At 40.8% G+C, this 19,556-nt stretch overlaps 1 protein-coding gene across 2 annotated transcripts; it reads left to right on the forward strand.

The window, feature by feature from the left end:
• The first annotated feature begins 1,001 nt into the window (after positions 1-1,001).
• LOC308104093 (leucine carboxyl methyltransferase 1-like) lies at positions 1,002-19,319 on the forward strand. 2 transcript variants are annotated; one of them, XM_080454388.1, is made up of 12 exons: positions 1,002-1,220; positions 1,683-1,789; positions 2,977-3,068; positions 5,958-6,079; positions 6,492-6,568; positions 6,871-6,932; positions 7,518-7,620; positions 10,036-10,156; positions 11,689-11,790; positions 12,228-12,319; positions 13,213-13,310; positions 17,025-19,319. In XM_080454388.1, the coding sequence occupies exons 2-12, from the start codon at positions 1,695-1,697 to the stop codon at positions 17,045-17,047; spliced, it is 987 nt and encodes a 328-aa protein (XP_080310514.1). In that variant the 5' UTR covers positions 1,002-1,220; positions 1,683-1,694; the 3' UTR covers positions 17,048-19,319. The 2 variants fall into 2 exon arrangements, with proteins under 2 accessions (XP_080310514.1, XP_080310513.1); XM_080454387.1 differs by having other exon boundaries at positions 1,002-1,215; positions 1,591-1,789.
• Positions 19,320-19,556: the final 237 nt, after the last annotated feature.

The following is a 19,556-nucleotide window of genomic DNA, read 5'->3' on the forward strand; positions in this document are numbered from 1 at the left end:
AAATTCAGCCAATAGAGCAGGCGCACAGCGCACTAGCCTTTCAGACGATAGAAGCATCCGCAGTAGTAGCCCTGAAACATGACTGTCATACCATGACAGTCATGGTGCCGAGTCCCCCTGGTCTAAAGTTGTGTTCGATTTTTTCACATTGCCATCTCTCACATAAACATAAACGTTCAGATTTCAAATATAAAGTGCTTACCACCGAGCCACGGATGTTACAAGGCGATGCGGACCGCGATGAGTACCCGTATCTCCCGTATTGTTCAATAAAAAGCATTTTAATCCCATCGCCGGCCATTTTCTTTTTTTGTTTTTTTTTGTTTTTGTAATGTATCAGAGTGCAATACACCTCCCAACCATTAGTGTCGCATGGTTGAAAGTATCGGAGACAATTTGGAGAAAATGGCCGGCGATGGGATTAAAATGCGTTTTATTGAACAATACGGGAGATACGGGTACTCATCGCGGTACGCATCGCCTTGTAACATCCGTGGCTCGGTGGTAAGCACTTTATATTTGAAATCTGAACGTTTATGTTTATGTGAGAGATGGCAATGTGAAAAAATCGAACACAACTTTAGACCAGGGGGACTCGGCACCATGACGCAAGCGTCATGTGAACCATGGCTACCGCAGTAGCGTCAAAAGCTTCCTTGAGTAGCGTTTTAAATGCGAAAGTATTGCAATCTCAGATTTGAACACCAGGTGACGGCAGCTTCACTTTTCTATCCTTATTTTTTAACTCTATGGTTCTATCGCGGTTCTGGGGGCTTGATTTCCATCCCTTTTATTCCTTGATCTGATGTAAGGTACCAAAAGATGTTGCTGCTGCTCCACAGCCCCCGTCAACTCTTCGGCCGCTTACAAAAAAAAGAACAGATCTATAAATTATCGTTGCGACGCATTGCTAGCGTGTGGAGATCTGTTATTTTGCTTGGGCTAGTCGCGGTACTTCCGGTAGAGAGACGGATGGGGAGGAGTCACTGCTTCAGCTGCGAGACACTAGAGTTGTGTTAGCATCGTGTTAGCTGTGTTATTAGCACGCATATTATTAATTATCCCACGATTGTACATTAACTGTGTGACTGTGTCTACTCTACATAGCCTATTACATAGCTCACCAGCATTGTATGTAGACGCACCTCTGTCCCATAAGGAGCCTGGGGACAGTTCAGACAGCTGAGCCTGGTCTGTGAAGCTGCTGTTTAGCAGGTGCAGTTACTTAACGTTACCGTCAGTGTTGCCGTGTCTGCTTGTTATAAGCGACTTTGAGCTGTTAATTTCCTTGTAAATTATTCGTATTTTGCGGGTTGCGTTTTTTGGGGCTTGTTTCTAAAGTGGAGTTGCTTATTTGGGCTTGTTTCCTAATGTTGTTTAAACCAGTACAGTGTGATTTCTGGCACAAAACATTGTGCCAGAGACCCCCATACAAGATTTTGTGAATTTGAAAATATCCCTATTTTTTTTTTCTTCTTTTTTTCCAAGATATTTCTATGAAAATAGCATATCTATAAAGCTGTGTAGATTGGCTATGATCACATAGCCAATGTAGTGCTCATGTTGCTTCTGTTGTGCTTGTCTTCATAGACCTGGTTGCTTATTTCTCTCGCACAATCTGGCAACACAGTGGTTACCGTGTTTGAATGGTAACCAAACTACTACAACAGGGAGAATAGAAGAAGGCGCACTGAATGATGGCAGCTCCAGCTCGGCGAGTCTTCCCAGACACAGACACTGCGGACGAGGGTGTGAGGGCGACGTGTGACGATGCGACGACATGCAAACGGTCCGTACGATCAGTTCCAGCCATTCATTCATACACATAGTAGTTATAATAACCGTCGTAAACAACTGAGGTAACGTTACGTCAGACTACCGCTGGGTTACATGTACGATGACGCTGCTATATTATAATGCTTTATATATAATAGTCTCACACCCGCACTGTGTTTTCACAAGGAGGAATAATATACATGAAGTAGTGGTCTATTTAGCATCTACTACATCATTGGTTCTCAAAGTGCGGTCTGGGGACCCCCAGGGGTCCTTGAGGGAGTTCCAGGGGGTCCCCAGCTAAATGATAGATTAGGCACCAAATGGACCCTTATGGGTCTGTAACTCTGAGAGTGTACAAATGGAACCAAATGGAGCCGTTAGGGTCCATTTGGTTCCATTTGTACTCTCTCAGAGTTAAATTAACATTGATTTTACAATATAAATTGGGGTCCAACTTAAGTGATAGAAATGCCATTAAATGGGGGTCCGTAGCCTAATGCATGTCAAACTGGGGGTCCTTGAAATTAAAATGGTTGAGAATCACTGCTAGAGCCGTAAAAAAAATCTTCTCTTATGGGGGTCACTGGCATCTTTTCAAATGGGGGTCCGCGAGCTAATAAGTGTCAATTTGGGGGTCCTTGACATGAAAAAGTTTGAGAGCCACTGATATACATGAAGTAGTGGTCTATTTAGCAGCTACTACATCATCCTTGTGTGCATAAGAGAACAAGAACCTACTGCAGTCTCAGTGGTGGAAAAAGTACTCAAATGTTTTACTTAAGTACAAGTACTGTAGAAATACTCTGATACAAGTAAAAGTCTGTAATTCCAAATGTACTTCAATAAAAGTACACAAGTATTGGTATCAAAATGTACTTACAGTATAAAGTACTCAATATGCAGAATGTCCCATTTTTCAAATGTATAAAAATCTTTTGGAAAACAGCAGATCTACAAGCTCACAGTGCGTCGCATCGCGAGCTTGTAGATCTGATATTTTCAAATGGCCGAAATATATATAGAAATACTGGAAATACTCCAGTAAAGTAAAAAATACCTCAAAATTGTACCGTACTTAAGTATAGTACTTGAGTAAATGTACTTAGTTGCTTTACACCACAGCTGTAGATAGTGTCCAGTGTCCATCATGGATGGGGAAACATGCATTCCCCTTTTTCATTATGTAATATTTTCTAGGTTTGCATCCAGTAAAGGTTACTGGAAAGATCCATACATTCAGTACTTTGTGAGGTCTGTGGGGGAACGGAAGGCTCCTGAGATCAATAGAGGTAAGTGAGATAGCTGCTATTATGATTATTATTTATTACTATTTAAACTTTTTTTGAACCGTTTTATCTGTTCTCTACGCAATTGTTGATACTATTGAGAAAGAAACGGACTTGACACGGGTCATTAAAAATCCAAGCCCAATTTTCATAATACATCTACTTCAATGTGTGAAGCTTTGTCTGCACTCAAGGACCCCACAGCTGAGCAGAATGTGCTCCGAAAAATGCCTGCAATATCACAACAGTAACATGTAGTAAAGTGATTCACGCACGACTAAACAAAGTCCTGCCTGTAGGTGGTGGTGAGGTGCTATTGGCCTGGGATCATGTCTGGTATCTAAAATAAAATAATATGAATAACGTGGAGAGGACTGCCCTCTGTTATTTAAAAAGTCACTGCATTACATAATTGTATTGAGTAAAAAATGTTTGACCTGAATATTATCGAATTATTATAAAATTCCTGAGTGTTATCCATAGCTATATTTCCCTCTTTATCGTGTCCTTTGGCAATCCCTCCAGGTAATCTGGGGCTTGTGAAGACAACTGTGGAGTGATGCGGTGTTAAGTGTGTATGGGACAGATCTATAGGAAGGTTTGCTTAGTTAGATCAGTGGTTCTCAAACGGGTCTGTGGACCCAGGGTTCCTTGAGCAGTTACAGGTCTGTACAAGGCCGGCGCTAGCTATAAGATAAAAAGTACCAGAAGGTTTAAAAAAAGAATAATGTCTGTCTTGACTGAGGGGTCAAGATGGTCCGGTTGAGGGAGCGTCGCCCCCTCACGCCCTAAATTTTAAATGTATTTGTTTGATTTATTTTTCCAAAATATTCTAAAATAGTGAAAATAGCAGGTCTACAAGCTCACAATGGGTTGTGGTGCAACACCTGAGCTTATAGGTCAGTATTTTTACTATGAATAGTTGTGTGCCTTAAGGTTTTTACTTGCCCATTGGTGTGCTTTGAGTACAAAAATGTTGATAACCACTGCTCTATAGAGTCTCAGGACCCAAAAGAGAAATTTGGTATCTCCCCAGGACCCAAACTTAAAAATATACGTTTTGAATTGCACATCTGCATTTATAAACTACTGATAAAGAACACAACAAACCATGAATTGCAATGCATATCAAAGGTATTTGTTTGTTTATTTATTTAATTACAAAAGTACTTTTCAAATTTTAAGTTGCTTTCATTTGAGATGAAGTCAGTCACAGTCCTGACTTTCTTCCTCACCAAAGATCGTGAGACACACGTCATTTGAACACTGTTTTATCAGCTGCTCCCCAATGGAATGGGGCTTCTTTGCCTTGGCAAAGTGGAGGCTGACTTGGTATGATGCCATCAGTGCTGCCCTCTTCCGGTTGAATGACAGGTAGATGACAAAGAGGATATTATTAACGATCACCATTCTCACTTATTCCACCTGAAAATACAGCATTTTATGAGACGACTACATTTAACTCTTTCACTGCCAAGAGTATTTTCATAAAGTACTCCCCCAGTGCCAGTAATTTGCGTTTATTTTTCTTTTTTAATTTTGAAATTTTTCATTCAAATAAATTATCTGATTGGGTTTTTAAACCCATATTACAGTTCTACCAGTAGAGAGCAACAAATCGACACATTGATGACCTCGCTGGCTCACTCGCCCCCTCCCAAACAGGCTCACGTCATATCCGGTCAAAGAGAGTAGACGTGGACCTCTCCGTTCGTTTTTTATACCGTGTGAAAAACCGTGACTTTCCCTATTCTGGCCGAAAATGACCGCAGGAAAAAAAATTGAACCGGAAACGGAATCTGCGTCATGAAACCGGAACTCAATGAGTCTGAAGGAGTCAGGAAGCGAAAGTGATCATGAAAAATAAACAGAATAGCGCGACTACTGTCAAAAGTAAAAACTCGGGATTTCTCGTGCTGGCAGGGAGGGTACTCGGGAAAAACTCGGGATATCTCGGGGCGTGGCACTGAGAGAGTTAATAACAAATTAATATTTTTTTATATTCCGATTTTGACTGAAAATATGTTAATATATCACTCTTAATTATTTTCTCCCTCCATTATTGTCTGTGTGTGACCGAGACACACATACAAACACACACACACACACACACACACACACACACACACACACACACACACACACACACACACACACACCTCTGTTAATCTCTGTCAATTGTGGCTATAACATAATCAATTGCAGAACGGACATGTAGGGTTATCTAGCAACATACTATTCACCAACTAACAGACACACCTAAACAATTCTGCTACACAAACAAACACTTGGACTGACTTACTTTTCTTCTGTCAAAACAGTTTCCTGAAACGCTGTTATTTAAACATGAAACATTCCTTTAACCTGTCCCGATGTTGAGCATGCGTCATTTGGAGATGATCCAATTTGTTCATTTTTAAGCTCTTATTACTGAGCACCTTGAGGCCTCTCAAGGTTGGTAAAGCCAACGTTACGTTGATAAACTTTTCCTTTCCACATCATGCATGCGATTGACAGTGAGGAAATCACAGGAGTCACGGCAGGGAGTAATGGGTCTATTATTGTTAATTTAAGTAGGCTGAGCCGGCAGAGTAGCGAGAGCAGACCTCAACTCGTTTTCAGATCACAGTCACATTTTCGGGTGTCTGGGTGGGGTAAACAGCATCTGAACTAAACATACCAGCATAATAGTAGAAAATAATACTTACTTTAGAATTACAAATTTACCCTGGAGACCCTGTAAAACGGGTACTCAACACATTTTGGGTCACGGCCCTACTGCATCACCATCACCCTTATTTCCTCTGCTGTGAATGAAAACCTGTGGTCATAGTCTCAATGGATTGGTTTATGTTTTGTACATTAGTGTAATGCTTCTATCTATCCTGGCAGGATACTACGCCCGCGTTCGAGGAGTGAACCACCTCCTTGATGCGTTCATCAGAAAGACTGAGTGTAACTGTCAGATTATCAACTTGGGTGCTGGTCTAGACACCACATTCTGGAGGCTAAAGGTACACATCATCCAGCCATGTTGACTGCCTGAGCATGGTAATAATAGTAATCCTATATTATATTATTAATACTATACTGAGTAGAGTGTAAGTGGTTAAATAAAACGAGCACTGCACTGTAGAATGGCAACGGAAACACAAGTGAGGATATCGACCCCAAATGGACCTGAACTAACTGCAGTTGTGTTGGTCAGAATTATATTGTTGGGCTTTTCGTCATGATTACTAATTCTACATTATTACTAGATGATTACTAGTCTAGATTAGATAATTAATTAATTAATTCATCCTCGAAGGTTTGTGTAACATATTCCATGTTTGTATTGAACTACTGTATGTTTTTTTGTGTGTACTGTATATGTGACTATACGCGTGCGTGCATGTGTGTGTGTGCATGTGTGCGTGCTTACAGGATGAAGGCCTCCTACCTAAAAAGTATTTTGAAGTTGACTTCCCTGTGGTGGTGTCCCGGAAGATCCACAGTATAAAGTAAGGCAATAGTGCTATTGGCTTATTTGTTTGTAATACTGGTGCAGTACCCATTATCAGAGTACTCGTAGACCTGTCTATGACAAACACGTTTGGAGAGGTCGGGGATCTCCATATTTCCGCATAAAAGGAACACGCACACACAGATTCCTGAATTTATAGATGGGCTAGTGACCTATAGCGGGAGACATAGCCATTCACAATTAATTTAAAGCTCTTAATGATACACACCCCCGGTAAGTGAATTGTGATAACAGTCCGTTGTGGCAAGAAATGTAATGTTGCTGTTTTTCTCTATTTAGGACAAAACCACCTCTATCAAAACCCCTCATTGAAACCCACTCCACGGACTCCTTATTATTAGGTAATTAACTGAAAACACATTTCTAGTCATTCAAGAAATTGACTTGTGTAAATTATTTATTTATGTTTCGATTTATTTTAATTGTAGTTTTTTGTTTATTTAGACAAGAGTGTGTACTGTGTATGAGAGACTTGAAGCTGAAGGTATAGCAAGGGGTAGAATATGCAACACAGGTCTTTGACCGTAATTGAACCAAGGACTTTGCAATTATGTGGTCGATGCACTGTCCAGTCCACCTTAATTTACTTCATTTTTATACTATTCTTATTTAGGTTTATCCTCTTCCTACTACTCATATTTTACAGCACTGGACCTAAACTTGTTTTAGTTTGCATGCACCTGATTTCTTTTTTACAGTACATAATGTATGAAATACATACATGAATAAAACACTCTTCATTCTTGGTGGCTGGAACTCTTTCAGAATATTCTCAACCCTTCTATATACAATGAAAGATCCTCAGTGTTAATTTATCCTTTTGTAGCTCAGAGTGTTCCATTTGGTAACATTTTCTTACATTTGCGCATTCAGAGTTAAATGATCATAGAGAGTTTTACTTTGTAGTTTTCTGCGTTTGTGTTCAGACAGCCATAGCCTTGACTCAGACCGATTCTGCATCATTGGAGCGGACCTCAGAGACATCTCAAGTCTAGACGAGAAACTGAAGAAGTTCCAGATTAACCCAGAGTGAGTTAAAATACATATCGTCACTGTTGGGTGGTAACCTCATGTCCAAAACTATTACTAATCAGGAAATGGAAAAAAATAACCTGTGTTTGAATAAATCTTGTGTAGTTATTATTTAGCCACAAGCTCTCGTTAATACCTTTTCATTGGTTAAATATTTATAAATCCCACAGACAGACTTAAACACTTTCACTTAAACATTTTACAAGCTCATAATGCGGCGAGAGCTTGTAGATAGGCTATTGTGCTACTTGTGCGTGACACTGTAGTATAGCATTAATTTATGGAAAGAAAAAAACATTAAAAAGTTGAAATATAGAGATCAGGATATAATATTTTTCAGACCATGTCCCAGAAGAAATGTGGTGATTAACACATTGGGTGCCAGAGGTTTATTAAAATATTATACGTTGAGTGCCTGCATTTCTTCCATCCACTTGCGTTATACGTTTCGTGCTGTAGAAGCCCCGACGCGGAAGTGCATGTAAACAAAGCGTGCGTGCGAGACGGCGGAGGGTCCCGACTAACGCCTGGAACAATAATATTTCTAACGCGATCCTCCATTGCAGAGTGATCGCCGATCGAAAACGGCTCGTTTCCACCACGTTAAAAAGAAATGGAGATATTAAGCTTTTAGTCAAGGAGATAACATTGAAAACGCCGACCGGAAGGATTTTTGACATGGAGCCAGATCCAGCCTCTTCTTCTCAGAAACTCCTTGGGTGATGTCAAAGTTTCGTTTTAGCGCCCCACGTGGCCCACATGTATAAAAATAGAATTGGGTCAAAAACGGTCCGGACCGTTTTCGGCACTTCTCGTTTGGATCCTCAAAAACGGTCCGGACCGTTTTTGGCATTCAATGTGTTAAGTCTGTCTTAAAGCTGAATTTCACTCATTTTGCAGCTAAATAAACCTTTTTGTAACCACCGTGACGTGCTCTGGTGCGTTGTCCTCTTAAAACACAAACATTTGGCAAGAGTGAAGGGTCGCACTCAGAGTGTGTCAGTTATTTCGCCTTAAAAGAGAACAAACGTTTCGGCTATCCAGCCTACGTCAGTGTGTGGAATTTTTTCTTATTTTTTCCTGTTGTGTCAGAGCCTTCTATGGAATTGATTCCTCAAGTCAGTTTTTCTCTAGTTGTAGAGCATGAAATATTTGGTTTGATTCTTTTCAGACTTTTAGACTTCCCAAGAATCCCCAAGAATCCCAACTCATCGTATTAAAGCAACTTTCCAATCAAGTTGTGGGATTTTGTGTGAACTGTTTGTCTATGAATACATGATTTGAATACAATGTAATGTCTCTTCCCCTTGAAAAGCCTTTAATAAAATATAAAGAAGTTGGTCACAAAAAAAACCCTGTAGGGTCCCTCAATGAGTCTTAAGACATGTAGTTTTTCGGTTTTCACCGAACTGTATGAGACTATATAGATGTTGTTGAAGTGTTCTCACTCAACTATTATATAAACCCAATCGAGGTAGTGCAGGGCTTGTAGTCTTCGTGTATAGTTTAAGGAATATGTGAGATTTCATTAATGGTAAAAGAAAATCGGTTGAAATGCATGAAGAGTATTTCTATTTAACTAACAGTGGTGCAGACTAGCAACAGCAGTGTTTTAGTGCAGTATGAAGTTTGATATGGAAAGGGTATGTGACACTGCACTGTCTAGTAGACACCTCTTCCTAAATTAATTTCTCATATTTATATGACTGGGAAATCGTACCATGATGCAGTTCCTCGCAATGACGGCAATCGCATCCCTGAGGAACTCTTCAATTTTCCATGAGTTTTCTAATTTCTGCATCAAAGAGCTGAGCTTTGACATTGCGTTGAAGATGTCGTGAAAGCGGCCCATATTTACTGGCTCTTTTCCAGAAAGGAAATACTAAATGCATCCTCTGGGCATGGATTGAAGGCCCTCCCCATATCCTTAACCTTTATACAAAATTAAACCTGTGCTTAAACTCAACCATACCAACAGTACCTAACCTTAACTAAAATGAATTGATTGAACCCATACTTAAATTTAACCCTACTAACAGTGACGGACTTACAGTATGCCCAACCCTCTCCTGTTGACTGTTCGGACTGTTATGTGTTTAGAGATTATTACCGAAATTGCCCTATGCTGAACTGTATAATCATGGTGGACAACAGTAACTGTGGTTGGTATGTTTGTCTACTCAAGCAGTCTCCATAGTGGATTATCAGCCACCACTGGGACGTTACTTTCAGTTCTAATAGCCAATTTCCCTGTTAAAACAGGAAAGCAGAATAATGCCAGCACTCACGGAATGCCCTTCAGGTACTTCTTTTAGATCGGGCAACAGCACACGAACGCTTTTCGGCACAATGCCTTCCTGTTAAAACATGCCTAGTCATTCTCTTATAACATCACATTGTATTCTCCTCCAGGCTGCCTACGCTGCTTGTGTCAGAGTGTGTGCTGGTCTACATGACCCCTGCCCAGTCCTCCAACCTGCTGCATTGGGCTGCAGACAACTTCCACACTGCCATGTTTATCAACTATGAACAGGTAACTGTAACTAAGACCATAGACGCCGATTTATGCTCGTGCTCACGGGTGCTAAATCCCAACCCCTTTTTTATTGATTGAATAGCCTGCTTTATTAACAGTTTGCTAATAGTACAGTGGTACGATTTTCCAATGAATGTCCCAGGGCTTATTATGACACACATGACTCACTCATATGACTTGTTGGAAAAAGTATTTTGCCTGTAAGGATTCGAGATTTCACAAAGGTTTAGCCTAACTAAAGAATAAGGCAGATGAATATCACCTCGTAACTAATTAAATAGCCCACACTTTCACTTTTGGCTTTTGAAATGGATGTTTGACTGAAATTTGCAAGATGCTGGGAAACATCACAAACCACCCTGGTTATTGGGCTGTCTTGCTGTCTTGTAAATACAGTATGCACTTCTTTCAGATTCAGTTCCTTTACATCCATACATTGATAATTCAGCTTCCTTGTTTTCGGTTTTCATATGTTGTTCAGGTTACATCCAACTTGTCATTCACCTGATGTCCCAGGTTAATTTAATCACCTGAACCCCTGACATCCCTGTTTTGGTGGGAATGTTCACCAAAAATATCAGATCTACAAGCTTACAGGCAATGTGATGTGTCGTGAGTGTGTAGATCGTTTACTTTTGGCAATGGATTTGGTATAGAGTGTAAAAAAGAGTGGACCAAGTACAGAGGTAGCTCATGTCCAATTTACTATGTATTAGGCCTGTCCCCGACTAAGGATTTGTTTAGTCGACTCTAATTGGCGACTAATTGCCAATAGTCGACTGGCAGTCGACTAATAAAAAAATAAAAAATAAAAAAATAAAAAACTTTTTTTTTTTGGGCCAAAATACATTTTATTTCAAAGGGCCAAGTCTACACAGTTTGTTTTGTCTCCAGCAGAGTTTCTAGTGTCTCTATCTCTCTCTGGAAGAGGTTGCACATGAACTCTGCAGCCGCACTGAGGCGCTCCAACACAAACAATACCAATACAAAGACGAGGAATAAGAAGAATAAATTGGAAGTTACGTGTGGTTGCAGGTGTAGACTTGGCCAAAAAACAATTTAAAACATTTTTGGCCCTTTAAAAAAAAAATTTTTTGTCCCCAGGACCCAAATGGAGAACCGGAGCTTCTTGAAAGATGGGCGTTTCATTATCTCTGTGATTTACGTAGTATATGTACTACTCTACCACTCTACAGAGTGGCCTTGTGGTTAGACTGTCCACCATGAGATTGGGAGGTCACTAGGGTTCAATTCCCTGGCCTGGCCATACCAAAGACTATAAAAATGGCACCCAATACTTCCCTGCTTGGCACTCAGCATCAAGGGTTGGTTTGGTTGCAAGTCCCTGCAACATTCATGTCATGGCAGGGGGATGTACATCAATCCTCCTCACGCTACAGAAACGGTAGCTAGGCTCCTGCCCTATGGGCCACATGGCTCAGGAACCGTTGGTTCTCAAAGCTGTTTACTTACTACTCTTATGTCTTTGGTATTCTTCAATCTAAACGGTACTCTCTGTTTTAATCCAGGTGAACATGACGGATCGTTTTGGCCATGTAATGATTGAGAACCTACAGCGCAGACAGTGTAACCTGGCAGGAGTAGAGGCCTGCCAGTCTCTGGAATCCCAGGTAACTCACATCATGATATCATTTGTTTCTATTAGCATTATACAATATGCACATTTCTCAGTAACTATAGTGCAGATTAGAAGAAGGGTTTTCAACTACAATTTGACCAGTGCCTTGGGAAGTGTGGTATCAAACCTAAATATAAAATTCTGAACTAATCCTTATAAATTAACATTTTGCAGTGCAATTTATCACAAGCTTTCTACCAAACTTTGCCAGGCCCAGGCATTGCTTAATGTCAACAAAGAATACAAATAGGTGAATGCATTGCTAATGTGATACAAACAGCCAGTGTTTATAATACTCACATGGTGGAAAGGAAAGGTCATGGCCCAAATCTTTATGATTCAAAGAAGGTTTGTAGATCTCCTGCTCAAAAGACATATTTGCATGTGTTGCTGCTTGTACAAGTTTGTGTGTGTGTGTGTGGTTTTCAGAAAGAGCGGTTTCTAAAGACTGGTTGGGAGAATGCAGATGCTCTGGACATGATGACTGTATACAGTGTTCTTCCACAGGAGGACATAATAAGGTAATACAGAGTTATAGGCAGATATGGGATGTAACAGACAGTTATCACTTTTTTCCTTTTTTTTAATTGCAAGATATATCAGTAGTTAGCCAGTCCCATATGGGTGCATTTTTGCATAAAATATACAGCTGTTTAATGGGCAACTTTCACACCGTGAAAGGTCTCAACATTGCTCTGGATGTGAGCCTGGAATGTAAACAAAGATGTTCATATCATATATTTCCAAATAGTAGCCCAGGCCTTTTATACGCGGCAGTGGCTCACGGGTAGAGTGGCCGGTAGAGCGGCCGGATGGCAACCGCGAGGTTCCTAGTTCAATCCCGGAGTTGGTGTCGAAGTGTCCTTGAGCAAAGACGCTGAACCTCCAATTGCTCCCGATGAGCAGGTTGGTGCCGTGCATGATTTCCCTCCGCCATCGGGGTGTGAATGTGTGTGTGAATGGGTGAATGTAATCTATGTAAAGCGCTTCGGATAAAAGCGCTATATAAATTTAACATTTACAATTTACCATACTCAAAATTGATTTGGACCCCGGGCATTTAAAACGAACCAAGCGGCTATTTGCAGCAGGCTTTTATTTATTTTTGCACCGGCCTGCACCGAGCCATTATTTGGTTACAGTTCCAACTAGGCTGAAGAAACTGCAAATAATAGCCCTGGCTTAATTGGACGGGGCGTTTAATACGCAAAATGGTATAAGACCCCAGGCGAGTATTAGGTAGTGGGCGGCTATTTGCAGTAGGGCTACTATTTGGAAATATACGGTAGTATATGTATGGAATGCCACACATGAAGCAACTCCTGACTCTAGTTGTATTCTAATACATATTGTGTTGTCTCATTATATTACGTGTATTAGGTCTCATCTACTGTTGTGCGTCATTTGCTTCCAGAATTGAACATCTGGAGTTCCTCGATGAGAAGGAACTGTTACAACAACTTCTTCAGCACTACAGCATCTGTTGGGCCACCAAAGACAAGCTTAAACTGGGTAAGGTTTTTCATGAAGCAATTTGCTGGTACCATTCACAGTTATATATAAACTGCCCACAAAAAGTTCGGAAATGTAACTTCCGTCGATTATTTCTCCCCTTTTATAATATCAATTGGTATTGTATTTTATATCATTCGTATCGTTGATTAGTCACCTTTACAACCGAGCATTCGTGGAATGAGCAACACAGCAAAATGTGTTGGTAGTGCCCCCCTGCAAAATGACAAAATCCCCTGCAAAATTGTTCCGTTGGCATTCACTCTTGTTTTTAACTTCAAGTGCTGGCAGGTGTGTGCCGGGCACCTGAGCATGGGTCCTGCAACTTTGTTGAGTTTGTGTATGCCCCAAGCAGCAACACTGGTGGAAAGATGCCACGTTTGTCCCTTCAGGGCAATAGGGCAACTGGAAGCTGGTGTTCCAGCATGCAGAGGGGCAGCATTATTTGGTGTGAGCCCTGGTACCATTTCCAAACTTAGGACCAAGTTCCGTGAGACTGGTGAAGTCAAAGACTTTCACGATTCTGGCAAATATTTGGGGGGCACTATCCACACGTTTAGATGTGTTGCTCATTCCACGAATGCCCGATCCTTACAAGCTGTACCTCGTTGTAAAGGTGATGATATAATACAATACCAATTGGTATTATTAAAGGGGAGAAATAATCGACCGAAGTTACGTTTACAAACTTTTTGTGGGCAGTTTATATACATACATTTGGGTCGGCCAAATGTTCATTTGACCGGCTATATGGGTGTTTGCATAATCTATCTATACCACGTATTTGTAGAAAGTTTGGGAGGTAAAAGGGAAATGATTGTAGCTTATGTAAACCACGATGGAACTCTTCTCTCATGGAGGGACCGGTTGAAAACATCCATAAAAACTCCTGATAACGTTGTTGCATATGATCTCAACACCTGCCCTGGAATGCAGTCTTGGCCCTGTTGCTTTGCACGTGTTATTCATTGGTGCGTATTCGTGTAAAAATATTGCACACTTCAGATTCAGCAGAATGATGACGCCAGTCCTCTGTGCCTATCCAGCTTTGGTTAGCTGTTTTCTGCTTTTTATGGGCTATTGAGGAAAACACACCATACAAACACTGTTTCTCATGAAAACACAGGGCTGTCAGAGCTGTCAGTGTGGCTGTCAGAGCCCTGAAAGAGAACAAAAACTGTATTCATCTGTAAATAACCATTCTTGTTTTGCTCACACTGTTACTTAAACTAATGTACATGGATAAGTGTACCTGATTTATTTAGGTACTGTGTGTGTGTGTGTGTGTGTGTGTGTAAAATATTGAGTTCCCTATATAGATATTTATATATATATAAAATTTAAATAAAACAGGGTCTCGCAACTCACTTTTTGAATGCTCCAGTCCAAGTTTTTATTTGCGACGGCAGATACAACGTTTCGAGTTTCCACCCGTTCGGTCTTTTTGGGCGGTGAAACCGCCCCTATAAGTGAGATTTGGAAAAATGTACATTTTCCTGCGCTGTGATCTGGGCCCAGGAAATTAGTAGAATTATCCTGCGCTGTGATTGGCCAATCACAGCCTATTCAGGACTGTGATTGGCCAGTGTCACATGACACATGTGCATAGCCCTATATAAGCAACCATAACTTGAAAAAAACCAAAATTTGGTTTTTTTCAAGTTATGGTTTTGTCCATCATAAAGAGTGTTTCAATAAATGTATTTATCCTTTGTACACGATTGATCGACTCCATTCAGTATTGTGATTAGCTAGCAAGACACCGCCCACTTCACACAGGGTGTGATTTTTCAAGTATATGTCAAGTATATACTTGACTATGTCAAGTATAGTTGCGAGTCCTCGTTTTGTTTTTATATACCTTACCCCACCACACATTCTTTCATCTCCCCTAATTCTGCACATTACACATTCCTCCTCGCTAATGCAAGGTATTACCTTACTTTTTAACCTCATTCTTAAAATGTCATTACAATCCATCCAGTGTTATCTCTATTAGCTTTCAGCTGTTAGCGGAGTCTTTCGTTGCTTGTACCTGTATGACTGAGTGACAAATGATTGTCTGGATGTTGCAGAGATGAAACCACTGAGCTTGTTGACATGATGGACCATCTAACTCATGGGTTCCCAAACTTCTCTATGCTACCCTCAAAATTGAGATAGCATCTAAGAAAGAAAGATTGTAGATGTTATTTCTGACAATTTTGTTATACCCAAAGTAGGGAAAGTGGTTAAACTGGCACAATAATCTCATGAATTTGAATTGGTTTCTTTCTTTTTTAATATATATAAATGTTTAATGACCCCCCCCCCCCCCTTTCCACTCCACCACTTTGAAACCTGTGCTCTAACCTCACTACTGCCACTTCTTGTTAGCCTGGAACCCAGTCTATAATCCTATTTGAGCCGGATTTCAAAACGTCACCAATTACATAGGCAAGTCAGGAAGTAACTAAAATTTTACATAAGAAGGCTCCGCCCCGCCCCACCCACAGACCTTTACATTAGAAGCCACTGGTCCCGCCCCGCCCACAGACCAATCAGAAGCCGTGGCGACCTTTCAAATCGGATGATAGCCAGACGGAGAAGTGAAGTGATTTTTCAAAATAAAGGCTGAACGAGCACCTCCGTCTGGATTCCAGGCTAACTTCTTGTTATACTTGACACTTAAGCCCAATGCATACTACAGCTAAACAACTGACGTTTCTTCGGTTCGGCTGGGTCCAGACTACAATATGGCCTCATTAACTCATTCCCTGCCTAGGACGTAAAAAACATATTTTTTTCCAATTACCAAACCTGCCTAGGTCGTAAAAAGCGTAATTATAATTTTATCTTTTTTTTCTTTTTTTTTTTTAATTCCCAATTTGACCCAAAGACCAAGGAGATTAGATTTTTCGAAGATCTAGACTCCCATCCACTTCCTTGTTAACTTAAAACTTAAAAATGATGTATCTCGGCTCCTGAGTCCTTTTTTTTTCAATGAAAAATCTCTCGCAGTGGGCAAACGCGGCCAGAAATAATTCAGGCAGTGAATGAGTTAAGAGGTTCGCGTGGGCGGAATCAGAACTTTTGTCAGTTGTTCCGTGCCGCCTCCGAGATGTTGTAACTACCCGAACTAGTTGGGCTACTGTGATTGGTCAGACGTTGGTCAGACGTTCCGCATTGTTTCCTCATTCGTTCAGCCCAGTTTCGAGTTCATTCTGTCACCAGTGAAGTCAGCGAAGAGACACAAGCCAACTTCCAGGAGGTGCAAGCACCTCTGAAATATCTGTCAAGTGACCATTCATAAACACAACCTATCGCTAGAAAGGGCAAAACCTCCATACCTCCGTCAGGAAATTCCCTGCGTCGCAGGCGATATCCAGGTATTATTTTAAGCATCTGCATCTGTTCCAGTAGTGCTGCTGGCTGTAGTGTACACTGCTTCTGTCAGAGCAAACAGCGCGAGAGGTGGTGGCCGGGACCGGGTTCCATAACAGTGAAACTTGTCTGTTTACAGCTTTTTCGGTTCGGGGAGCCCTCCCGAACCAAACTGAACACGGTTGTTCTGGTGTAGTATGCATCAGGCTTTATTCAGTCATACTTTCATCCCATAAATCCACACCTCCCCACCGATCGGACTAGCATGGGTCATGCATGCGTCAGCAGTCATTGCACTGCTTTATACTGTTCCTGGAGCATTTGACTATATGTCATGTTTTGTTTCCTCAGGTCTGTCACAGGTGTCGTTTTGAGTGTGAAATCACAGTGCTGGTCAGACTAGCATGGGGAATCGGTGCGTGCCACAATCAGCAATTGGCAAAGGAAGAGGAAGGAGAGGCATATGGAAGAGGAAGCCGTCTCCTCCGCCAAGCTTGTCCTCTCTGGAAGCAGCAAACGTGTGGATTCTCTAAGCATCAGCAGAAATGGCTCTTTGTTTTCTTTGCGTCCCTGAAGTGTTCGCAGCATGTCTTTTTTTGTGTGCCATGATTAAGAGGGGGGTGATTTACGTGACAAAGTGTGACGCTACAGAGGGTGGGAGTGGAGTATATCCTATATAAAGGAATGGATCAGATCTGCTCTGATTACAGGATGACTTTCTTTTTTTTTGGGTTACATGTGAAATATTAGTCACACCTGCCTAGTACTGAGTAGGACCCCCTTTTGCTGGCTGCTAGGACCACCGCACCAACAATAATGCTGTGTTCAAAGTCGCTTAGATAAAGCATCTCTCCCACGCTAATGCTTAAGCCTGGTTTATACATACAGTAGTTGTACGTCAGTTTCGCACACCAAAAATAGCAGTCTACAAGCTCACAGCAAATCGCAGTGTGACATGTTATGAGCTTGTAGATCAGCTATTTTTGGTGTGTGACACCAGCACACAACTAAGAATAAAACAGGCAATTAGTCTAATCACTAAATGAACCTCTTGACCCTGTCTGGATACTTTATATACAGTATTTGCTGTTTTGGAAGAGCAGGCTGTTTGCGTTCACAAGCAGGTGTAAATGATCATGTGTCCACTCTGTGTAAGCCGTTTTGATATGTTTTGGGATGATTGAAGAATGTAAAGAAGTTATAAGGACTTCAGAGATCTTGTAAATGTCTCTAGGGTTGCCACATGTCCAGGATTCACTTGGACAGTCCAGGAATTTTGTTGTCGGTCCAGGAAGAAAATGGCAATGTCCAGGAATGTGAGTATTTTTGAGTGTTGGCATACATATAGTATTACTCAATTAGATGTATGCAGCGTCCATTTTTACTTAGTAACTTCCTACAGTACATGTAATTTGGCCCATAAACTGAACAGATATACACTTAGGTATATCGTTTTGTTTGTTTACCCCAACTAATTTTAGTCATGTAGGGGATAATTCACAAAGCTGACTAATTCACTAAGCTGGCTTCTGCACTAGGCATATGTAAAACCTGGAACCCCTTTAAATGTGGAACATAGACTGAAGAGTTTCACTCTGCATAAGTCTGACTTTACTCAGTTTGTCAGCAATCATATGTGGCAACCCTAATTGTACCTGTCTGTGTCATTTGTCTTTCATTGTGCCATTGTTTGTTTCATTTATTTATAAGTTGTACTTCCCAGAAAGATATTTTCATAGAACATCAGAAATTGGGCACTATGTTCACCTGCATGCGTCTTTCGTTTTTAGCATTGAATTACCTGATTTGCATTAAATGCCAATGCTGGCTGATTTGTATTTGCCTGTAACAAATTTTCTATAAAAAAAAAGAAAAAGAAATGTGATAGTGACAACTATTTTTCTTCAAATATTAGAAACTGAGATACCAATTTCTCAAACGATGAATGCTAATCTGGTGCAGTTGAATAAAGACATCCTTTTTGTGTAGACGCCAGTCACATGATCATTTTAACATACTGTTACATGGTGCCCTCAGAACAACATCAACTACCTTGACTTTGAATCCATGTTGGTGTTGCAGCCTGAATTCAAAATGGATTAAATTGTCCCTGTGTCACTCATCTGCTCATAATAAACGCATAATGTCACTTGGCGATTATAAAGGTATTTTGATTTGACCATTGACATAAAATGTCAATCAAGTAAATATGGCATTCAGGCTGGAACAACCACAAAATGCATGAAACGTCAAGCAGTATAATGCAATCTGAAGCCACTGGATGTTATTGAATGCAGAAGTCAGCATAATCTATTGAGGATGAGATTAAAATGTAATTAGAAGCAAGATGTAGAGGGGCGGCCATAGCTGAGTGGTTAGTGAGCCCGCCTAGGGAACCAGAGGCCCTGGTTGCCCCAGGTTCGATTCCAGGCTATCCCAGCATATGTGCCGATATGAAATTTGTCCCTGAGCAAGACTCTTAACCCCAATTGCTCACAGGTTCTCATTGGAAACAAGACCGCAAGGACTTTCATGAACGACCTGTTAAAAGGAATTATCCTTATCCTTATCCTTATGTCCACTCATTCCTCAGTAAAACACCTTTATATCTGGTAGCTCATTAACTTATCAGCTCTACCCCTTTTCACCAAGAAACAATAAGCCAATGTGACCTTGTTTTAACCATCAACGGTGGCATTTGGCCATGTGTGATAAAGGACAACCTTTTGCATAAGTTAAAATAAATTTGTCGTCAAAAGGATTCCGTCATTGCTTGCATGCCGTAACCGTATGATACTTATTTTGAAATGCAGTCCGTAAAACAGCTCAAGGTGTGATCATTCTGGATATTGTTGATTGCTGTTGTAATGTAATGATAAGCTA

This window comes from Gymnoscopelus braueri (genome assembly GCF_963280865.1).
Source record: "Gymnoscopelus braueri genome assembly, chromosome: 17".
Taxonomy (NCBI): Eukaryota; Metazoa; Chordata; class Actinopteri; order Myctophiformes; family Myctophidae; genus Gymnoscopelus; species Gymnoscopelus braueri.

Bases quoted from the DNA above. Each gene is read 5' to 3' on its own strand.
- LOC308104093 (XM_080454388.1), top strand. From the start codon at position 1,695: ATGATGGCAGCTCCAGCTCGGCGAGTCTTCCCAGACACAGACACTGCG. The intron at 6,080-6,491 runs GTACACATCATC...GCGTGCTTACAG, and splicing joins CCACATTCTGGAGGCTAAAG to GATGAAGGCCTCCTACCTAA. The intron at 6,933-7,517 runs GTAATTAACTGA...GTTTGTGTTCAG, and splicing joins CACGGACTCCTTATTATTAG to ACAGCCATAGCCTTGACTCA.